Raw genomic sequence first — 20231 nt, forward strand, 5'->3', positions numbered from 1 at the left:
GCATACTAACAAAATAATTATGTCTTCTCAAAATAACATGGCCAAAGAAAGCTTATCCCTACAAAATCATATAGTCTGGCTATGCTCCATCTTCATCACACAAAATATTCAAATCATGCACAACCCCGATGACAAGCCAAGCAATTGTTTCATACTTTTGATGTTCTCAAACCTTTTCAACTTTCACGCAATACATGAGTGTGAGCCATGGACATAGCACTATAGGTGGAATAGACGGTGGTTGTGGAGAAGACAAAAAGAAGGAGATGGTCTCACATCAACTAGGTGTTTCAACGGGCTATGGAGATGCCCATTAATAGATATCAATGTGAGTGAGTAGGGATTTCCATGCAACGGGTGCACTAGAGCTATAAGTTTATGAAAGCTCAAAAAGAAACTAAGTGGGTGTGCATCCAACTCGCTTGCTCACAAAGACCTAGGGCATTTTGAGGAAGCCCATCATTGGAATATACAAGCCAAGTTCTATAATGAAAAATTCCCACTAGTATATGGAAGTGATAACATAGGAGACTCTCTATCATGAAGATCATGGTTCTACTTTGAAGCACAAGTGTGGCAAAAGGATAGTAACATTGTCCCTTCTCTCCTTTTCTCTCATTTTTTTATTGGGCCTTCTCTCATTTTTTTTGCCTCTTTTATATTTTTATATTTTTCGTCCGGGGTCTCATCCCAACTTGTGGGGGAATCATAGTCTCCATCATCCTTTCCTCACTTGGGACAATGCTCTAATAATGAAAATCATCACACTTTTATTTACTTACAACTCAAAAATTACAACTCGATACTTAGAACAAAATATGACTCTATGTGAATGCCTCCGGCGGTGTACCAGGATGTGCAATGAATCAAGAGCGGCATGTATAAAAAATTATAAACGGTGGCCTTGCCACAAATACGATGTCAATTACATGATCATGCAAAGCAATATGACAATGATGAAGCGTGTCATAATAAACGGAACGGTGGAAAGTTGCATGGCAATATATCTCGGAATGGCTATGGAAATGCCATAATAGGTAGGTATGGTGGCTGTTTTGAGGAATGATATGTGGTGGGTTTATGGTACCGGCGAAATTTGCGCGGTACTAGAGAGGCTAGCAATGGCGGAAAGGTGAGAGTGTGTATAATCCATGGACTCAACAGTAGTCATAAAGAACTCACATACTTATTGCAAAAATCTATTAGTCATTGAAACAAAGTACTACGTGCATGCTCCTATGGGGTAGATTGGTAGGAAAAGACCATCGCTCGTCCCCGACCGCCACTCATAAGGAATACAATCAATAAATAAATCATGCTCCGACTTCATCACATAACGATTCACCATAAGTGCATGCTACGGGACTCACAAACTTTAACACAAGTATTTCTCAAATTCACAACTACTTACTAGCATGACTCTAATATCACCATCTTCATATCTCAAAACAATCATAAGGAATCAAACTTCTCATAGTATTCAATGCACTTCATATGAAAGTTTTTATTATATCCCTCTTGGATGCCTATCATATTAGGACTACTTTATAACCAAAGAAAATTACCATGTTGTTCAAAAGACTCTCAAAATAATATAAGTGAAGTATGAGAGTTCATCAATTTCTATAAAATAAAACCACCGCCGTGCTCTAAAAAGATATAAGTGAAGCACTAGAGCAAAATTGCCTAGCTCAAAAGATATAAGTGAAGCACATAGAGCATTCTAATAAATCACGATTCATGTGTGTCTCTCCCAAAAGGTGTGTACATCAAGGATGATTGTGGCAAACTAAAAAGCAAAGACTCAAATCATACAAGATGCTCCAAGCAAAACACATATCATGTGGTGAATAAAAATATAGCCTCAAGTAAAGTTACCGATAAACGAATACGAAAGAGGGGATGCCTTCCCGGGGCATCCCCAAGCTTAGGCTCTTTGGCCTCCTTGAACCTCCTTGAATATTACCTTGGCGTGCCTTGGGCATCCCCAAGCTTAGGCTCTTTGGCCTCCTTGAATATTACCTTGGGGTGCCTTGGGCATCCCCAAGCTTAGGCTCTTGCCACTCCTTACTCCATAGTCCATCAAATCCTTACCCAAAACTTGAAAAGTTCACAACAGAAAACTTCAACAGAAAATCTCGTAAGCTCCGTTAGTATAAGAAAATAAATCACCACTTTTGGTATTGTTGTGAACTCATTCTTTATTTATATTGGTGTAATATATACTGTATTCCCGCTTTTCCATGGTTCATACCCCTCGATACTAGCCATAGATGCATCAAAATAAGCAAACAACACGCGAAAAAAGAATCTGTCAAAAACAGAACAGTCTGTAGCAATCTGAATATTTCGAATACTTCTATAACTCTAAAAATCCTGAGAAATTAGGAAGTCCTAGGTAATTTGTCTATTAATCATCTGCAAAAAGAATCAACTAAAAAAGCACTCTCCAGCAAAAAATGAGAATTTTTATCGTGAGCGCAAAATTTTATGTTTTTCAGCAAGATCAAATTAACTATCATTGTAGGCTATCCCAAAGGTCTTACTTGGCACAAACACTAATTAAAACACAAAACCACATCTAAACAGAGGCTAGATGAAATATTTATTGCAAAACAGGACCTAAAAAGCAAGAACAAAAATAAAATTGGGTTGCCTCGCAACAAGCGCTATTGTTTAACGCCCTTAGCTAGGCATAAAACACGAATAGATCTAAGTATTATCATCTTTGGAATGCAAGTCTTTAATCACACACTTATGACTTTTAGGAGATTCTTTGGTTTTATAAATGATCAAACTCCTAGGCAAGAAATCAAGAGATTCATTCGTGACAATAGTTTCCTTAATAATATCGAGAAAATTGGGGTGAATACTAATTGATTTGAGATCTTCATTGTCTTTACTACAAGATTCACCCTTATTCTTAGGAACATAAGTAAACTTGGCAATCTTGGTAGGAGGAAGATTTTGAGTAGTTTTAACGGAGGAAAAAGCGGAACCCAAGTTGGTAATAGTATCTTCTAGCTTGCCAATTCTAGTAGAATCTTGATCTATCTTTTCATTAACTATTGGTTCCTTTTCCCTAAGGTTCTTGAAGGTAACTCCTACTTTAGATCCATATTGTGTAATCTGATTATGAATCATTTTATCCAAATTTTCAATCAACTCAACGATAGCAATTTTATTCTCAATAATATCAAGTCTTTGCATCACATGCTCCAAAGTTAAAGCAGTACCGTTAACCAAAAGAGATGGGGAGCCTAACAAATCTATCATAGCATTATAAGAATCAAAAGTATGGCTCCCCAAGAAATTTCCTCATGTAATGGTATCTAGAACATATCTATTCCAAGGAGTAACGCCTACATAGAAATTACGAAGAAGCACAGCAGTAGATTGTTTTTGAGTAGATCTGTTTTGAGCATTGCAAATTCTATACCAAGCATCTTTCAAATTTTATCATTCCCTTTGTTTGAAGTTGAGGACTTCATTATCACGAGTACTCACGATAATGGGAGGACTAGCCATGAAGCCACGATAATGGCATTTAAACACACGGGCACACAAAAAGCAAATGAAGAAGACAAACGGAAGAGGGGCAAAGAAAAGGCGAATCTTTTCGAAAATCGTTTTTAGAAGTGGGGCAGAGGAAAACGAGAGGCGAATGGCAAATAATGTAATGCGAGAGATGAGAGTTTATGATGGGTACTTGGTAGTCTTGGCTTGGCATAGATCTCCCCGGCAACGGCGCCAGAAATCCTTCCTACTACCTCTTGAGCTTGCATTGGTTTTTCCCTTGAAGAGGAAAGGATGATGCAATAAAGTAGAGTAAGTATTTCCCTCAGCTTTTGAGAACCAAGGAATCAATCCAGTAGGAGACAACGCAACAAGCCACCGAATACCTGCACAAACAAACACCAACCTTGCACCCAACGCGATAAAGCGGTGGTCAATCCCTTCACGGTTATTTGCAACGTGAGATCTGATAAAGATGGATAAACGGTAAAGTAATATTTTTGGTATTTTTGGTTTATGAAACGGAAAGTAAAAGATTGCAAAGAAAGTAAATCGGAAACTGAAATTGTAGATCGAAAACTTATATGATGGAAAATAGACCCTGGGGTCATAGGTTTCCCTAGAGGCTTCTCTCAAGATAGAAAATATTACGGTGGGTGAACAAATTACTGCCGAGCAATTGATAGAAAAGTGCAAAGTTATGATGATATCTAAGACAATGATCATGAATATAGGCATCACGTCTGTGTCAAGTAGACCGAAACGATTCTGCATCTACTACTATTACTCCACACATCGACCGCTATCCAGCATGCATCTAGAGTATTAAGTTCATAAAGAACGGAGTAACGCCTTAAGCAAGGTGACATGATATAGAGGAATTAACTCAAACAATATGATGAAAACCCCATCTTTTTATCCTCGATGGCAACAATACAATATGTGTCGGTTCCCCTTCTGTCACTAGGATCGAGCACCGCAAGATTGAACCCAAAGCTAAGCACTTCTCCCATTGCAAGAAAAACCAATCTAGTTGGCCAAACCAAATCGATAGTTCGAAGAGACTTGCAAAGATATCAAATCATGCATAAAAGAATTCAGAGAAGATTCAAATAATATTCATAGATAAGCTAATCATATATCCACAATTCATTGGATCTCGGAAAACACACCGCAAAAGAGTATTACATCGAATAGATCTCCAAGAACATCGAGAAGAACTTTGTATTGAGAATCAAAGCGAGAGAGAGAAGAAGCCATCTAGCTACTAGCTATGGACCCGTAGGTCTGTGGTAAACTACTCACGCTTCATCGGAGAGGCAATGGTGTTGATGTAGAAGCCCTCCGTGATCGAATCCCCCTCCGGCAGGATGCCGAAAAAGGCCCCAAGATGGGTTCTCATGGGTACAGAATGTTGCGACAGTGAAAAAGTGGTTTCATGGCTCTCCCGGAAGTTTTGGGGGTATATGAGAATATATATATAGGAGGAAGATCTAGGTCAGGGGGTCACCGAGGGGCCCACAAGGTCGAGGAACGCGCCCTACCCCCTGGGCACGCCCTCCACCCTTGTGGCCGCCTCGTGGAGTCTCGTGGGTGTCTTCTGGTCCAAGAAAAATCATTGTGAAAGTTTTATTTCGTTTGGTATTCCTTTCCTGCGAAACTCTAAAACAAGAAAAAAAAATAGAAACTGGCACTGGGCTCTAGGTTAATAGGGTAGTCCCAAAAATCATATAAATAACATATAAAACATCCAAAACAGATAATATAATAGCATAGAACAATCAAAAATTATAGATACGTTGGAGACGTATCAGGGGGCTCAGGCTCCTCTCGGCAGATCGAACATAGGGCCCTGCGGGCCTTGAGCTCAAGCGATGAGAGCGCAGAGCGATCCACCGCCGCCCTCCCAACGGCATCCGCCTGGATCTTCTTCTCCCCGGCGTCCAGCTGAGCGTTGACCTCGGAGACATGCTTCGCGTGGGATTCCTGGGCGTCAGTCACCTGGCGCTTCAAGGCCTCCAAGCGCTCGCTTTCCTTGGCCTCCTCGGTCGTCACTGCCTCGGGTCCGATTCGCGGGTCGCGAGCCTCGCCTCGCGATCCTTGAGATCGCTCTCCTGCAGCTGGAGCCGCTTCACATCTGCGGCCCGCTCGTCCTGGATCGCCTTCAAGCTGGCCTCCACCTCCGTGCGGCACTTGGTGGCTGCCTCGGCCTCGGCAAACGCGGCCTCGCGAGCCACTTTCGCCTCGACGGCCTCCTGTTCACTCTACGCAATGGCAGCCTTGGTCCGGCTCTGGGAAGCCTGGGAGCCGGCGTCAAGCTGGTACCATCCGACTGTGAGCTCCAAGCGCTCCCTGGCGAGGCGCCCCTCGGCGTCCCGGAGGTCTGCCCCAAGCCAATCAAGTGCGGCTTGAGCGTCAGCCAGAGCCCCGCGCCGGGGCAAGGTGCCATAGCTCACCAACGCGCGGGTGCAGCCTAGGACCGGCGCCCCGACGCCCGGGGCCACCATGGCCGAAAGAGTCGCCGAGTCCTCCCCCGTCTTCACGCCCGTGCTCGCGGCGGGCTCAGTGCGGGGCGCACTCCCATCCCCTGGAAGCGACCCCTGGGGCCGGTAGGCGGCGGAAGGGACGGTCAGCACCCTCCCCTCCTGTGGCTCCGGAGGGCTGCTGGGCGCTTCTGCTGAGCTCGGGCGCCCCGTTCTGGTGCATGGGGCGCAAGATCTTCCCGCGCCGCCCGAGGCTCAGGTCGGGCGACGACGCCTCTTCAGGACAGGAGGTGTCTTCAGCCCAGCCGTCTTCTTCTTCTTCGCCTCCGGGTCGTCGCCCGGGCACCTGCATCGGCATGAGGTCAGCTAGAGCCGCGCCAAGTCACGGGCGCTAGGCGCAAGAGTGATCCCAAGAAACTTACTCGTCGTGCGCGTTCCACTTCCGCTTCTTCTCAGCGGCGGACGATTCACCGCCGCCACCCTCGTGCGTCACCCCGGCACCATCCGAGGGGGGGTTGGCCTCCTGCGGGCCCAGTTGAGCGTCCATCCTTGGCGGGGGTCTTGGGAGGCCCTTGGAGGGACTCGGCCAACGTGGGTGCGACCACGGCCTCGCCGGAATTGCCCCCACCATGGGTGCCTGGTCGGCCGTGGTGCTGGCCCCGCTCTCCCTGCCGCTTCGGCAGCGCGGGAACGCCGCCTGGGGCCGCTCACCCACATCGTCGTCGTCGTCTTCCTCGAAGTCGCGAAGGCGGTGGTGTGGTGGCGCTCGACTGATGCCATCCTTCTCCTCCGTCTTCTCCGAGCCCTCGCCACTGTTGTCTTCGCTGGAGGACAGCACCATGATAGAAGGGTTCCTGCGAGGGCCGCCTCGCCCGGTCAACACAAGCCCCCATTCATCGAAGGCGGGCATCACCGCGGCCAGCTCTGCCTTCTCCTCATAGCTGTACAGCGGGGATGCGGCCTCAGGAGGGTCCTCAGGGACGAAGCTGAGCAAGGACCCCGGGGCCCCATTCAGCTCTTCGGCCGTTAGGCCGGCGACGTGCAACCTCATCGGATCCTCCGCACCATCGAGCTGCCACGTGAGTTGCGCGTGCGCCTGGAACGGAGCAATGCGCTGCCCCAGGAACTCCTTGACGATCATCGCCCCCGACAGATTCGCGACCCCGTGCGCAGCAATCCGCTCCATGACAGGCTCCACTCGTGGGTCGGTAAGCCTCTTATGGCCCCACTCGAGGCTCTGCTAAGGCTGGGCCGCGGGGATCGTCAGGAGCGGATTGATCTGGCACGCGTCCATGAAGATCTAGCGCTGTCGATAGCCCTCCGCCTTCTTCCAGGCCTTCAGGTGGCCGCCCCCGCTCTTTACATCGACGAAGGAGACGCACGCAGAGCGTTGATCCTGGGCGGAGAACCTCTGGCTGAAGAAGTGGCGGAAGAGCGCCACCGAGGGCCTCATGCCCATGAAGGCCTCACAATCGTGTTAAATCGGCAACGTATTTTGACCTCCGTAGATATTGATTTCCTGATAAACCAAAAACAAGCATAAAACAGGAACTAACACGGGGCCTTAGTTCATAAAAATAATGTAAAATGGTATAAAAATATATAGAAATGATAATATAAAAACATAAAACAACCAAAAATTATAGATACGTTTGAAAAGTATCAGTCGGCAACTCGTCCTCCGTGGCGGCCCGATGCCGCCTTGTCCGCTCTCTGCTATTTATGGCGAGGCGGCAGCGCGAGCAGTGGCACCTGACACCGCCAGCATCGGCCCCTGCTACGAGCCGCTGGGTGTTGGTGCCCGCACCCCCCCCCCCTCCCCCCAGCCCGCCGGCGCGGCAGCGGCCGAGGATGTCAATGCGACGCTCCGCCTCGCAATCTGGCGGTCTTACACCTCGGCGGAGACGGAAGCCCGCCGCCGACGTCGCAAGAACACCTCAGCTCTCCGCCGCGCGCTCGAGGCATCGGCGAAGGTGGTGCGGCATAAGGAGGTAGCAGCGGAGAGAGCCACCCGGGTCACAGCGGAGCAGAACCGTGCCACCCCCTTAGCTCGTCCTCGTCCTCCGGCTCAAACGATGACAGCGGCATGACGAACAACAACTCATGGCCCATCGCAGAGGCGTACGCCGTGGACAGCCTCCGAGACCCCAAGGGGAAGCGACCGACGAGGGAATGGTGAGCGCCAGCCGCTCATGTATGTTTATATTCAAGTTTTTTTATGTTTATTTAGGTAAAATTTGAATTGTTTCGACCGTTTCAAATGAACAATGTGGATGTCCGATGTCAGAAATGCTAAATTTTATGCTATATCGTATGACCGACATACTTTGCATGTGTTTGTATGAAATAGGGTTAGGACACTTTGGGTGGTGGTTGTGGAGGGAGGAAAATGGCAATTGTCCAGGCAGTGCCCGCAGGCATGGGCCTTTGGCGGTGGAATTTGCGAGTTCCGATTTAAGTTTTTGGCTTTTGCTGCACTTGTGGGCTTCATCGTGTCTAGAGTCGACTAATGTCCACGTAACTGTAACTTACCAGCTCATGAGTTGGCTCACGTGGGTATGGGGTGGTGGGCGAACATCTGGCCATCTAGCTTAGGGCATCAACAACCGGAAGTATCAAAATCCGCCACTCAAAGGTATGTGGATGTATCCGAACGCGCCCGTGGATGGTGACTGGATAGCACACTAAAATTCTTTCCACAACCAGATACCTCAACTACGAAACCTCAAATCCATACAATTACATGCAATGTTAAATTTAATCTAAGCGAAGCTCGTCCAGCTTCACCGTCTACATGTCCGACAGCCAGCAGCACCCCTCGAAGTGTTGTTCTGGTTGGCGGCGAGGTAGAGTAGGAGATGGAACACGCATCGGCTCAAGGGACTCGAGGCGCCACCGTCTCTCATGCCTTACTCTTCCTCATTGGAGCTCGTGCCTTGCACGTCGCCGGTGGATGTGAGGTCGATGATAGATCCGTCTTGATCAGAGTCGGCCACGTCCACCACGATGTTGTGGTGCGAGGGGTTACCGGGCACCATACGCGGCACCGGAGAGCGCGACTCCGCCTTGCCAACATCTGTCGCGAGGGCTGTCGCGGCCTTGTGCGCCTGCTGCCTCGCACGGCGGGCACACCGCGCCATACTTGTGTCCGACGAGGGCCATTCATTCAGCCCCGCCCCGGCACGCCAATGAAGGGGTTACGCATCCAGGACGGCGTTCAAATGCAGACAGACCGCACTGCCTCCAGTGAGTTGGCGGCGACACGCCCAGATCCATGCGCCATTTGGGCGGACGCAATGGATTTCCGCCGAATGGAGTCCGAGCACCGCCGTCGAGCGGACTCCTCCCAGGACCGGCAGAGCGCAAGGTGGATGGTCATCACCTCCTCGGGGCCGCGTGGAACGAGCTCCGGGTCAACGGATCGGTAGGTGTACGACTCGAATCCGCTAGCCGTCATGCCGGAGAAGGCAGGAGATCTCCGGACAAGAGCTTGGCGAACAGGAGTGGACTGAAGAGGAGTGGAGTGGAGTGGAATGCGGGTAGGGTTTCGCCAGGAGTGCGGACAAGGCCCAATTTATGTGGGCTTGGATGGGCCACAGTGGGCCGAATCCAACATGGTGAGCGCATCCGGGCGTCCTATATCCGCCCTACATATGTGCTATATATGAGGAGTGTTTGTCAGTCCGGGCATTTGAGCCTGATTTGAAGTGCCCGGTTGGATGGTAATTTTTCGTCCGGATACTGATCGAGCAGCCCGCTTGGGCGTTTGGCACGGGTATGAGAGGCCCGGTCGGACTTCCCACCTGTTGTAATTGGTGCTGTAGTCGCTGATTGTGCAGCTACTAGCTAATTGAAATGCATGATGTCCACGTAAGAAAAAGGACAAAATAACTTGCACAATTCCCTTTTTTTAGTGTTTATTTATATTTATGACCTCGGATAAAGACAAAATACCCGCACAATGTCCCCTTTTTAGTGTTTATGTAAATATCACGCTAATCAGCTGCAATTTTGTAACTTGGGAAACAAGAATTGGATTGTCATGAGGCACCAAGCGAAGTCTAGAGCTGAATTGTGTCTTTGTGTTAGTCGTGAAGGACAGTAACGATAGCACAGCCCATGCACGGCTTCGACCGGTGCTTTCGTCTTTTACGTTCTCCTCCCCCTGGTCACCGCTTCACTTGCAAGATGAATGCACATGAAAATCACAAACGAAACATGATCATACTTTTCCAAATGGCCAATCATTGGTAGAATCCAGATCCGTAGAGAAATCTTGCCACCGACTCTGAACGAAATTCCAGAGTAAAACCATTGCAGAAGTAAATAGAGTAGGACGACATGCAAACTGTGAACATGTAAAACTGACATCGGAACACACGAATAAAAGGCTGCAGTGAAATATTGCCATCAAGAGTATGCTGGCATCGTGAGCGATATACTTGCATTACACAAGTCTTGCAGGCTGCCGTCAAAATCTCCCCAGTCGCCTAGCCTCCTTTGCATTTGGCGCCTGGATAACTAATGTCAGGTCAATTACCATATCAACCTAAGCCAACTCAACATCACATGAATTAAGCTCGAAACCTCAAATGCTGCTGCTGTTTTCAGTGACACCCTCCTATCTAAAAAGGGTTCCCTTCGGTACTTGAACAGGCTGATCATTCTTTACGCTTCTGCAGGGAGAACGTGCTGCCATGGCCTGTTTGCGTGCTGGGTGGCATCGCGCTGGTCACAGAAGGCAGGCCGAACGTATCGCCCTCTTCTTGGGGTCCTGCTTCCTCAACTTCTTCTGCCTGTTGGTTCCCTCCTTTCGGGCTGCTGGACTGGCTTATGTGCTTGTATATCTGGAGAGACTGGGCTATCATAGATGATGGGTTGCCAGCGTCGCTTGGAAGAAGCATTGTCGTGGTCTACATTTCATAATGAAACATCAGTACTTTGCCAAACACCATAAGGATTCATGAATCAGGGAAATGAAACTTAAAATATCTCACGTTCTTGGCCAGAGCAGCAAATGCTGTGATGTACTGTTCAGCAATTCTCAGTTTTGCAGCCTGACAGGAGAGAATGAACACAACATGAGCAGCAAAACCTTACTGTTTTGATAGACAACTTCTCCATAAGCAATTGTAATGCCAATTAAATGCGATATTAAAAATGGGAGTTGGCAAATCGTGATACCTCAGCACTGCCTTCAGCTCTCATGGACTCTGAGACCATTCTAATCCCTTCGGCGGTAGCTTGTGACTTGGAGAGAATCGCTTCAGCCTCACCTGATGTTTATTACCAAAAATAAATGAGCCCAAATGGCACACAAACTCCCCTTCAGAAAAAAAATACAAAACAAAATGTTTCAATCTAACCAAAACAATCCACACTAGCAGCCCAATCTTCAAATGAGCAAGATGATGGAAAAGATAAATAGAATAAAGTGGATGCATGATGTGAGCACAATTATGACAACTTTATCAGGTGCATGGGGACCATATCTGAAGAAGAGGTTAGCACGACAAATGGGGAGATGGGCAAGTTTGAAAGCAAGGAGGGTGATGGCAGAACAAATAGCACAAACAGAACCAATGCATGCTACACAAATCAAAAGATCACGTTGTCATTGCAGCATAGAAATGATAAGGTTTGAATTGAACATACCCTTTGCGCGGTTTGCCTGATCCAACATAGCCCCTGTTAAGAATAAATGGTAAGTGTCAAACATAAAGACCCAGCTTTTAGTAAAATTTCATATAGGTCATACTACTAGATGATCATGTTACCTGAGCCGCTAGTCCTCCTTGGGATCAGAGCAGTTGGTTGTATAAACTAAGGTATTCAGGATTCTAACACTATTATTGTATGAGCGCTGCTATGCACACAACGCTGTGCGGACGATTTGTGCACGACAGCGCATATCAGTTCATCCATGCATACCATCAAAGTGCAGTAGACGACTGGATTGCCTATCGTGCCACGCTGTCGTGCAGGCATGCATTGTCCGCACAGCAATTTTTTTATTGCATAGTGCTCGCATGACCTGTCCCTACTTCATAAATGTTGGGGCCCTCATCGGTCCTATACGGTCATGGCGTCAGCAGACTTTCCTGGACTGGGTGCGAGGCCATATGATCTGCTGACGAGTCGTACCAACGAAGCCAACGGCCCAATTTATTGGCTGCTGCCAATTGTCCACATCAGTTTCTTTATTCTACTCTTACAATCAGCCTGCGCCCGAAACAAGAATTCAGGATCCTTATTGGGTCCGTTCGGATTTTCTGTCATACTTTGACTATCTATTTGACTAAAAATATGAGATGTATATTATAAAATCTATACTATTAGATATTTGTTCGAAAGAGCTTTTCTACGGTATAATTATTGTGACATATAGTTCATATTTTATTAGTCAAATTTTATGATCAAAATGTAAGGGGCCCAATAAACCCCGACACAGGAAGTAGCTCATCGAAAACCTCAAATGGTTTTCTTGACATCATCGTCAGCTTTGAATCTACTTATTTGCCCACAGAGATTCCATAGAGACCGTTTCGTGAGTGGCACTTTCTCCACTGCTCCGAAGAACTCTCCAATAATGTTGTACACCTTACTAATGTTGATGTTATTCTTCCTCGAATTCCTAATTAGGTCCCTTGTGTACACATCAATGTGCTTGTGAGATGGCCCATGCATCATCTCCCTGCATATTGGTGTCAGGATGTGATTGTGCTTCACTCGGTGCTCCGTTATGTACCATCAATTGTCCACCGTGCATAGCAGCCTAATCATCGCTGGGCATTCACACCGGCGGGACCTTGTGTTCTCACGCAATGGTTTCCCCTGTTTCTTTAACCAAGATCCTGATTAGTTACACCCCTATTTTCAGAAATGGGCACAAATATGCATAAATAGGGACTTACCAAGTACTCGCAAACAAGATCCTAATTGTATCGGCGTGGAGAGGCCTCGGAGACACAGCGATAGTATCACTAACTAAGCTTTTCAACCTCATTTTTCGGGCAAACAAGATGCCGGGAGAATTGAGGCGGAGTATATTAGTAGCAATCTTCAAGAAAAAGGGGGACATTCAAAGTTGTACTATTTACCGTGGAATTAAGCTGATGACCATAAAATGAAGCTATGGGAGAGTCATTGAGCGCCGCTTAAGAGGAATGACAAGCATGACCAAAAATCTGTTTAATTTCATGCCTGAGAGGTCGACCATGGAAGCCATGTTCTTGGTATGACAACTTATGGAGATACAGGAAGCGAAAGGACCTGCATATGGTGTTCATTGACTTGGAGAAGGCCTACGATAAGATACCGGAAATGTCATGTGGTGGGCCTTGGAGAAACAAAGTCCCAACAAAGTACTCCCTCTATAAACTAATATAAGACCGTTTATATTAGCCTACAGAGGGAGTACATTACACTCATCAAGGACATGTACGATAATGTTGTGACAAGCGTTCGAACAAGTGATGGCTAAACTGATAACTTTCCGATTAAAATAGGACTGCACCAAGGGTCAGCTTTGAGCCCTTATCTTTTTGCCTTGGTGATGGATGAGGTCACAAGGGATATACAAGGAGATATCCCATGGTGTATGCTCTTTGCGGATGATGTGGTGCTAGTCGATGATAGTCGGACTGGGGTTAATAGAAAGTTAAGCTTTGGAGACAAACTTTGGAATCAAAAGGTTTAAAGCTTAGTAGAACTAAAACTGAGTACAAGAGGTGTGGTTTCAGTACTACTAGGCACAGGGAGGAGGTTAGCCTTGATGGGCAGGTGGTACCTCATAAGGACACCTTTCGATATTTGGGTCAATGTTGCAGAAGGATGGTAATATCGATGAAGATGTAAGCCATCGAATCAAAGCGGATGGATGAAGCGGCGCCTAGCTTCTGGCGTTCTCTGTGACAAGAGAGTGCCACAAAAGCTAAAAGGCAGGTTCTATAGGACGGCGATTCGACCCGCAATGTTGTATTGCATTGAGTGTTGGCCGACTAAAAGGCGACATGTTCAACAGTTGAGTGTAGCGGAAATGCGCATGTTGAGATGGATGTGTGGCCACACAAGAAAGGATCGGGTCCGGAATGATGATATACATGATAGAGTTGGGGTAGCAGCGATTAAAGAGAAGCTTGTCCTACATCGTCTAAGATGGTTTGGGCATGAACAACGCAGACCTCCAGAAGCTCCAGTGCATAGCGAATGGTTAAAGTGTGCTAATAAGGTCAAGAGAGGTCAGGGTAGACCAAACTCAACATGGGAGGAATCTGTAAGGAGAGATCTGAAGGACTGGAATATCACCAAAGAACTAGCCATGGACAGGGGTGCGTTTATCATTCACGTGCCATAACCATGAGTTGGTTTCAAGATCTAATGGGTTTCAGCTCTAGCCTACCCCAACTTGTTTGGGACTAAACTCTTCTCGCACCAGATACCAAACCCATGTTCCCAGAAATATAGGTTATAGAAGTCACACGCCTCTGTGAGCGAGTCTAAGGTGGCACTCAACTCTGGTTTATTCACTTCGTTTCCAGGGTTGTCTACAAAGCCTTTGATGTTTTTTTTCTAGAACCCTCATCCTGCTAGGTTATGGTGCTCTTTCAAGTGGGTTACTACCAACTCTAACCCTGTGGTAAACAAATGGAAGCTTATTTAGCGACCGACCACATCTCAACGACAAGTACCAACGACATGCTAATATGCTTATTCCTAGCAAATCCAAGTATGACATGTATACACGCCACTGTGCATCATTGACCACTTAATACATACTAAGCCAAGAAACTGATTGTTTGATCCCAAAAAAGGCCACTGACTGTCTTTAAAATGCCCAGTGTCAGTTCAGCAATCTGTCGGTACCTTCAGAAATAATCTTTCCTACTTGGTTAACACACACCGTCTCACGGATTCAATCTACTTGTAAATATGAATGAACAATTCATTTGCGACCCCCCATCATGCTCAGTGGCATACATAATACACACTGCGCCGTACCGATTTCCAACCTGTTCTATCTGCTCCTAAAACAGTCAGGGATTCCACACTAGCACTTACTCTCCCCCAAGTCAGAATTACGAACTGCGAATTTGTTACATTCTGGTAGTTGTTTAGCTCTTAATCCACCCCGGCGCCTGGGGATCCGGCTTGATGGCAGATTCACCGGACTCGGCGGGCGCCCTGTTTTTGCTGTTAGCATCATCCGCTTCCAACTCGCCGCCTTGCAAATCCACCGCGAGGGACGACTCCGGAACGCCTCCCACAAGCCTGCTACCCACTTCGCTTCTTGCATTCTGATCCGACCCCGACTGCTGCACTCCGTTGGGGAAGATTGGCAGACTGCAACGGCGAATGGCGCAGATCAGCTCACACAAGTGGGGGCGACAAATTCACAAGATCATATAGCTATACGCTTACTGGCACCGGATCCACATGAAAATCACAGCAGCGGCGCCATCCATTGTTGTAGGTGCGGCGAGCCCTTCCATCCTCTCCCCCTCTTCAGCACCTGCAGTCTTCCTCGGAAAGGTGGAATTCTGTATGCAGTGCGTCCAAAAAAAAATCTGTACCATCGTACAGCTACAAGTCAACCTCTGTACCCCGGTCCACCTGCCAGCCTCCCGTCTAAGTTGTGGGTCCTGCCCCACGTGCGCTACGAAATGTACGGAGCGCCCTCTACGTCGCGAAGAACTCGTACCTATACGACTACAACGCGTACAGTCAATGCACGAATATCTGCCACTCGCGCAAATCTCATGTAATGAAGGCGGCAGCGGTCCATCGAGCAACTCGTTCGGTCAGGATAATGGGACTATATGCCGATATGAACCATATTGCCGCGTCCCAACTTTTATTATTATTTTCAAGCAACCCAACTTAAAATATCACAATCCATCACTGCTACTAAAATAGGTTAACATAGACATCACTAACACTAAAGCACTTGGGATGAATTAATGTGGTTAAGCTACAATAAAGGCGGATTCCATCTCATATGTATCCCCTTTTCAGATGAATTATTAGAGAAAATACCAATTTGAACAAAGATAAAAGATCATGTGCTACTCACCTTCTGACTGGAGAATTTGAGCACGCTTTCTCCTTTCTGCCTCTGCTTGCATCTCCATAGCATTCTTCACGCCCGGTGGAGGAGAAATGTCCCCTGCAAAGTCGGTTTAGAAATATCAGAAATTTAACAGATATAAAAATCTAATAGGTCAAAAACAGGAAAAGGTACTGATCTCAGACGAAAGTAATATGCAGAATCGGTTTAGAAACACCAGAAATTAAACAGATATAACTGTAATATGTCAAAAACAGAAAAACATACTGATCTCATAACGAAGACACTTCAAGCCCCAGTCTGTCGAAGCCTCATTTATGGACCTCTGTCAAAAAAGAATTTCAGAAGGTACCACGTATAACTGTGCTGAAGTATGATAAGGAGATGGAAATAGTGAATCCAATTACATTAGAAGAAAAAGAGCACATGACTTTGTAAGATTAAGTTGCTTCTTGGTTAAGTTGGCTAGTTAAAAGGGGCATGATTTTAAGATACAACTACTTCATGACAGACATTCAGTGACAGTGATCCACATAAAAAGGCAATCAATTTTCAAAGGAATTGTACAATTATTCTTCAGAGAAGAGCTTTATATACAGAACTGGTAAATACAAACTAGGATGTTGATGCTGAAAACTCAGATGCAATAAAGTTATTTTACCTTTCAGGCTTTCTAAAGTAAAGACCCTACTGTTTTTGCAACTGCTCTTTATATTCCATGTTTATATTTGTAAGTTAATTGCTCGCTCTTGCAAAAATTATTTAATACATAAACCAACATTTATTTTGCCATCAGAGCAATGTAAACAACCACACTTAACAAAGTCTAGCTATTCTGAATAGATGAGATGAGAACAAGGATTTGTTGGTATATAGATGATGTACAGACCATAGTATTACAGTTAATATAAGAACACTGCCCATTACTTTAATTACTTATAATAACTTGTAGGTGCTGTTCTCTGCAACAGTTGCCTTGATATAGAAAGAAAAACAAATAGCTCAGATGCGAACAAAATGTCATACCACGATCTTCTCATTCAATGTGTCTCTCTCTTCAAAAGTCTTGTCCAAGGTTATCTTTCCAAGCTCACTTCTCATAGTTGTCTGCGCAAGTTGAATGACTGCAAAAATGGGATTCTCCACGCCATATGAAGCACGGTAGGGATCAACAATCTGCGAAGTTCAAAAACATAAAGATAAGAATTAATACTAAGGACTTGTCAATTGCCAGCAACAGTCTCTGATTTCCAGAACGCTGACAGTAGAAATGCAAATCCCCACACACTTCACAAAGTAAATAATCAAAACACAAATACTTGCTATATATCTTAAGTTCTTAACAAGAGAATGGAGAAATGTTCCTTTTTTTAGTTAACTTGCAGATACATAAATTAGACTAGTAAAAATGACAAGAATGCTCAATATGAACCTGTACAGTGGAAAGAACATAAACAGACATAACTAATTAATCAACTGTGACGAAGTTATCTGAAAGTGTCAGATATCCTCAACACAGATAAAGCAAGCTTGCTAACTTTTACGATCAAACAGAACATATACATACCCAGGAAATACAAATCTAACTAGCAATTACGCCATTCATCACAGTAGCCATCCAACCTGAACCATTTCAACAGCATTGAATCAAAAAAAAAACTAAGTGTGGTCCCATGAAGCCTGTGAATATTACATGACAAGGAAATGAACAGTACATGTACAAATGCAACTCATTGCAATGGAGCTTTACCATCTATATCCCCAAACAATCTAAACAGGATATACCCCAAACCTGTGAAATGCTCAACAATGGACCTACAAATTACCAAGAGAGCACCTAAGTCGATTATTATTACAAATGTATGCACCCTCTGCCAATGAAATTTGAACAGCAGCATATCCACACACTTGCTTTTACAGTCAATTGTTACTGCTGTGGCCCTAGGTCAGACCCTAACACTTTTGTGCACCACAAGTCCAGAGCCTTGTTCATTATGGACCCTCATCACCTACCAGATGCACATAAGCCAGATTAACATGGACAGCAGACAAGGTATGGAAGAATGATACAAGTGCCAACATACGAGTCAAAACTAGAAGCGGTATGGAACAACATTGGTTGATATCATGTAACTGACAGGGGATTATATGATGAGGCCATGCATCATCTTAACTTTGCTAATGCTACAGTCATTGAAAGTGAGCCCATGCATTGATCACGTTAAACATAGGCCATGGCATCTACAGCTCAATGCAATCAGGAGGAGCATGCTATACCCATCCTCAAGTCCTACAGAAGTAGATCAACCTGCACCAACTGGACACCCGGTGCCACAATAAACCCCAATATCCCCACAGAACTAGAGCAACCTGCACCAACTGGACACGCAGTACCACAATAAACCCCAATATCCCATGCTGATAAATACGGAAAAAGAATACTAACTATGGGATATCTTTTCTGTCCTAATACAAGGCAAGCTGACTCTGTGAATGTTTCACAGGTGGATAACTAAGGTGAACAGAAATCTTGAGTTTGCTCAGGAAGTGGCCACAAGAGGAGTAACTTACAAATATAAGCATCACACACGAAATCTGTTTTAACAACCAGATGAATTGTCCTAAACTCCAAATCAAGTATTATCTACCCGTCTTCACACTTCCAGCTTGGTTCTCCAGAGTAATTTCCATTGTGACAGAACTTCCGGATTGGAGTATCAAACCACCACCAACAGCAGCAATACAGCATGAACTTGAGTCTATAAAAATCGATCATTGAGGCGCATTTCTAAGACCAGATGATCTGTCCTAATTCAATGCGATGGTGGCTCATGACAACATATAACACGAAACTTCTACCGAAACACGCCGCATTCATCCACCATCTCCCCTAGACGACCGGAAAAGCACCAGACCCCTAGAAGTAACAGCAGAAATGCAGCCTCCCTAGTGAGGACCAAAAGGCAAGGCGAGAACGAGGTATACCTTGACGTAGAGGACGCCGTCGATCTGGATGACCACGTTATCCTTGGTGATAGCGGACTGGTCGGGGATGGGGATGGCTTCCTCCTTGAGAGAGTGCACGTAGGCGATGCGGTCGACGAGGGGGACGAGTCCGTGGATCCCGGAGTCGAGCGTCTTGAGGTACTTGCCGAAGCGCTCAATCACGAAGGCCTTCTTCTCCGGCACGATGCTCACGCCCCAGTTCACCGGCGTGCTCAGCGCGTCGAACCTGATACCACCACACGGCGAACGTCAGACCGCTAGAAGATTCCGGAACGCGGAAGGAAGTGCTAGGGATTTAAGCGTTACCGTGAAACCTCGTCACGGGCGTAGTAGCGGGACATGGAGCGGGCGCCGCCGAGCTGGCGGGGAAGGAGGAGGAGCTGCCGCGCGGGGGCGGCGGATCGGCGGAGGAGAGTCGCCATCGTGAGAAATCGGAAGGGAAGAAAGTGCTGGGCTTTTCGGGCGACTCGGGTAGACGGAAGGAAATGTGGGGTTTTCCTCCCGTGATTTAGGCGAGTCGATACTCTTCTCTGCTCTCTTTTTCTTATTTATTTATTTATTTTCTTTTCCATCACAAAAATAATACCATTAGAAACTTCAAATACTATTCTTTCGGGCTAATCTATATCTATATTTATATCTATACCAATATAAAAAGATCCAAAGGGGCAGATCCAATTAATCTCGGCCATCAAATCATGTCAATCCAACGACCTAGACTGCTTCAATGTCGAGCGCTCAACGCGTTTAGCGTGCAATGAATTTCATGCCAAATATAGTGCTAATCACATAATAACACGCAAATAATATCCTACTTAATATCCGCATGCACTTAATGTACTTCTAAATTAACGTGCATTGCACGTACACATTGACTAGTTACTAAACAGTATTATAACGCAGTTAGCTAGGAGCGTTCACAGCGATCTAACGCTCTACACCATACGATTAGCTCACTCAATGATCTAGATCCTCCCGTCGTCCCACCGTGTCCCCTAAGCGTTTTCTACCGCTTCCACCCGGAGCATTCCGGCCGGCCCAAAACGTTAATGGGCTGCTACTCCGAGGACCGATCTGGGTGCCCTCTTGTTCACTCCAAGCTAATGTTGCGATCTTGGATTGATCGGATCTCTCGTTCCTGCGAACAATCCCTCCAGAAA

The 20231-nt window shown here is 46.1% G+C and overlaps 2 protein-coding genes across 3 annotated transcripts; both read right to left on the reverse strand.

Annotated features, from left to right (window-relative positions):
* Positions 1-10364: 10364 nt before the first annotated feature.
* On the reverse strand, positions 10365-19593 carry LOC123163975 (stomatin-like protein 2, mitochondrial). Of its 2 annotated transcripts, XR_006482130.1 has the most exons (10): positions 19378-19593; positions 19051-19297; positions 17092-17241; positions 16333-16390; positions 16072-16164; positions 11655-11687; positions 11184-11275; positions 10997-11056; positions 10587-10912; positions 10365-10512 (listed from the first exon to the last, which is right to left on the reverse strand). XR_006482130.1 is itself a non-coding variant. In XM_044581380.1 (9 exons), exons 1-9 carry the CDS (start codon positions 19491-19493, stop codon positions 10661-10663), a joined length of 1101 nt encoding a protein of 366 aa, XP_044437315.1. In that variant the 5' UTR covers positions 19494-19593; the 3' UTR covers positions 10365-10660. The 2 variants fall into 2 exon arrangements, 1 of the variants encoding a protein (XP_044437315.1); XM_044581380.1 differs by having other exon boundaries at positions 10365-10912.
* Positions 14923-16065, reverse strand: LOC123163976 (uncharacterized). Its single transcript, XM_044581381.1, has 2 exons — positions 15420-16065; positions 14923-15341 (listed from the first exon to the last, which is right to left on the reverse strand). Exons 1-2 carry the CDS (start codon positions 15572-15574, stop codon positions 15113-15115), a joined length of 384 nt encoding a protein of 127 aa, XP_044437316.1. The 5' UTR covers positions 15575-16065; the 3' UTR covers positions 14923-15112.
* Positions 19594-20231: the final 638 nt, after the last annotated feature.

Source organism: Triticum aestivum, chromosome 7D (assembly GCF_018294505.1).
Source record: "Triticum aestivum cultivar Chinese Spring chromosome 7D, IWGSC CS RefSeq v2.1, whole genome shotgun sequence".
Classification (NCBI taxonomy): Eukaryota; Viridiplantae; Streptophyta; class Magnoliopsida; order Poales; family Poaceae; genus Triticum; species Triticum aestivum.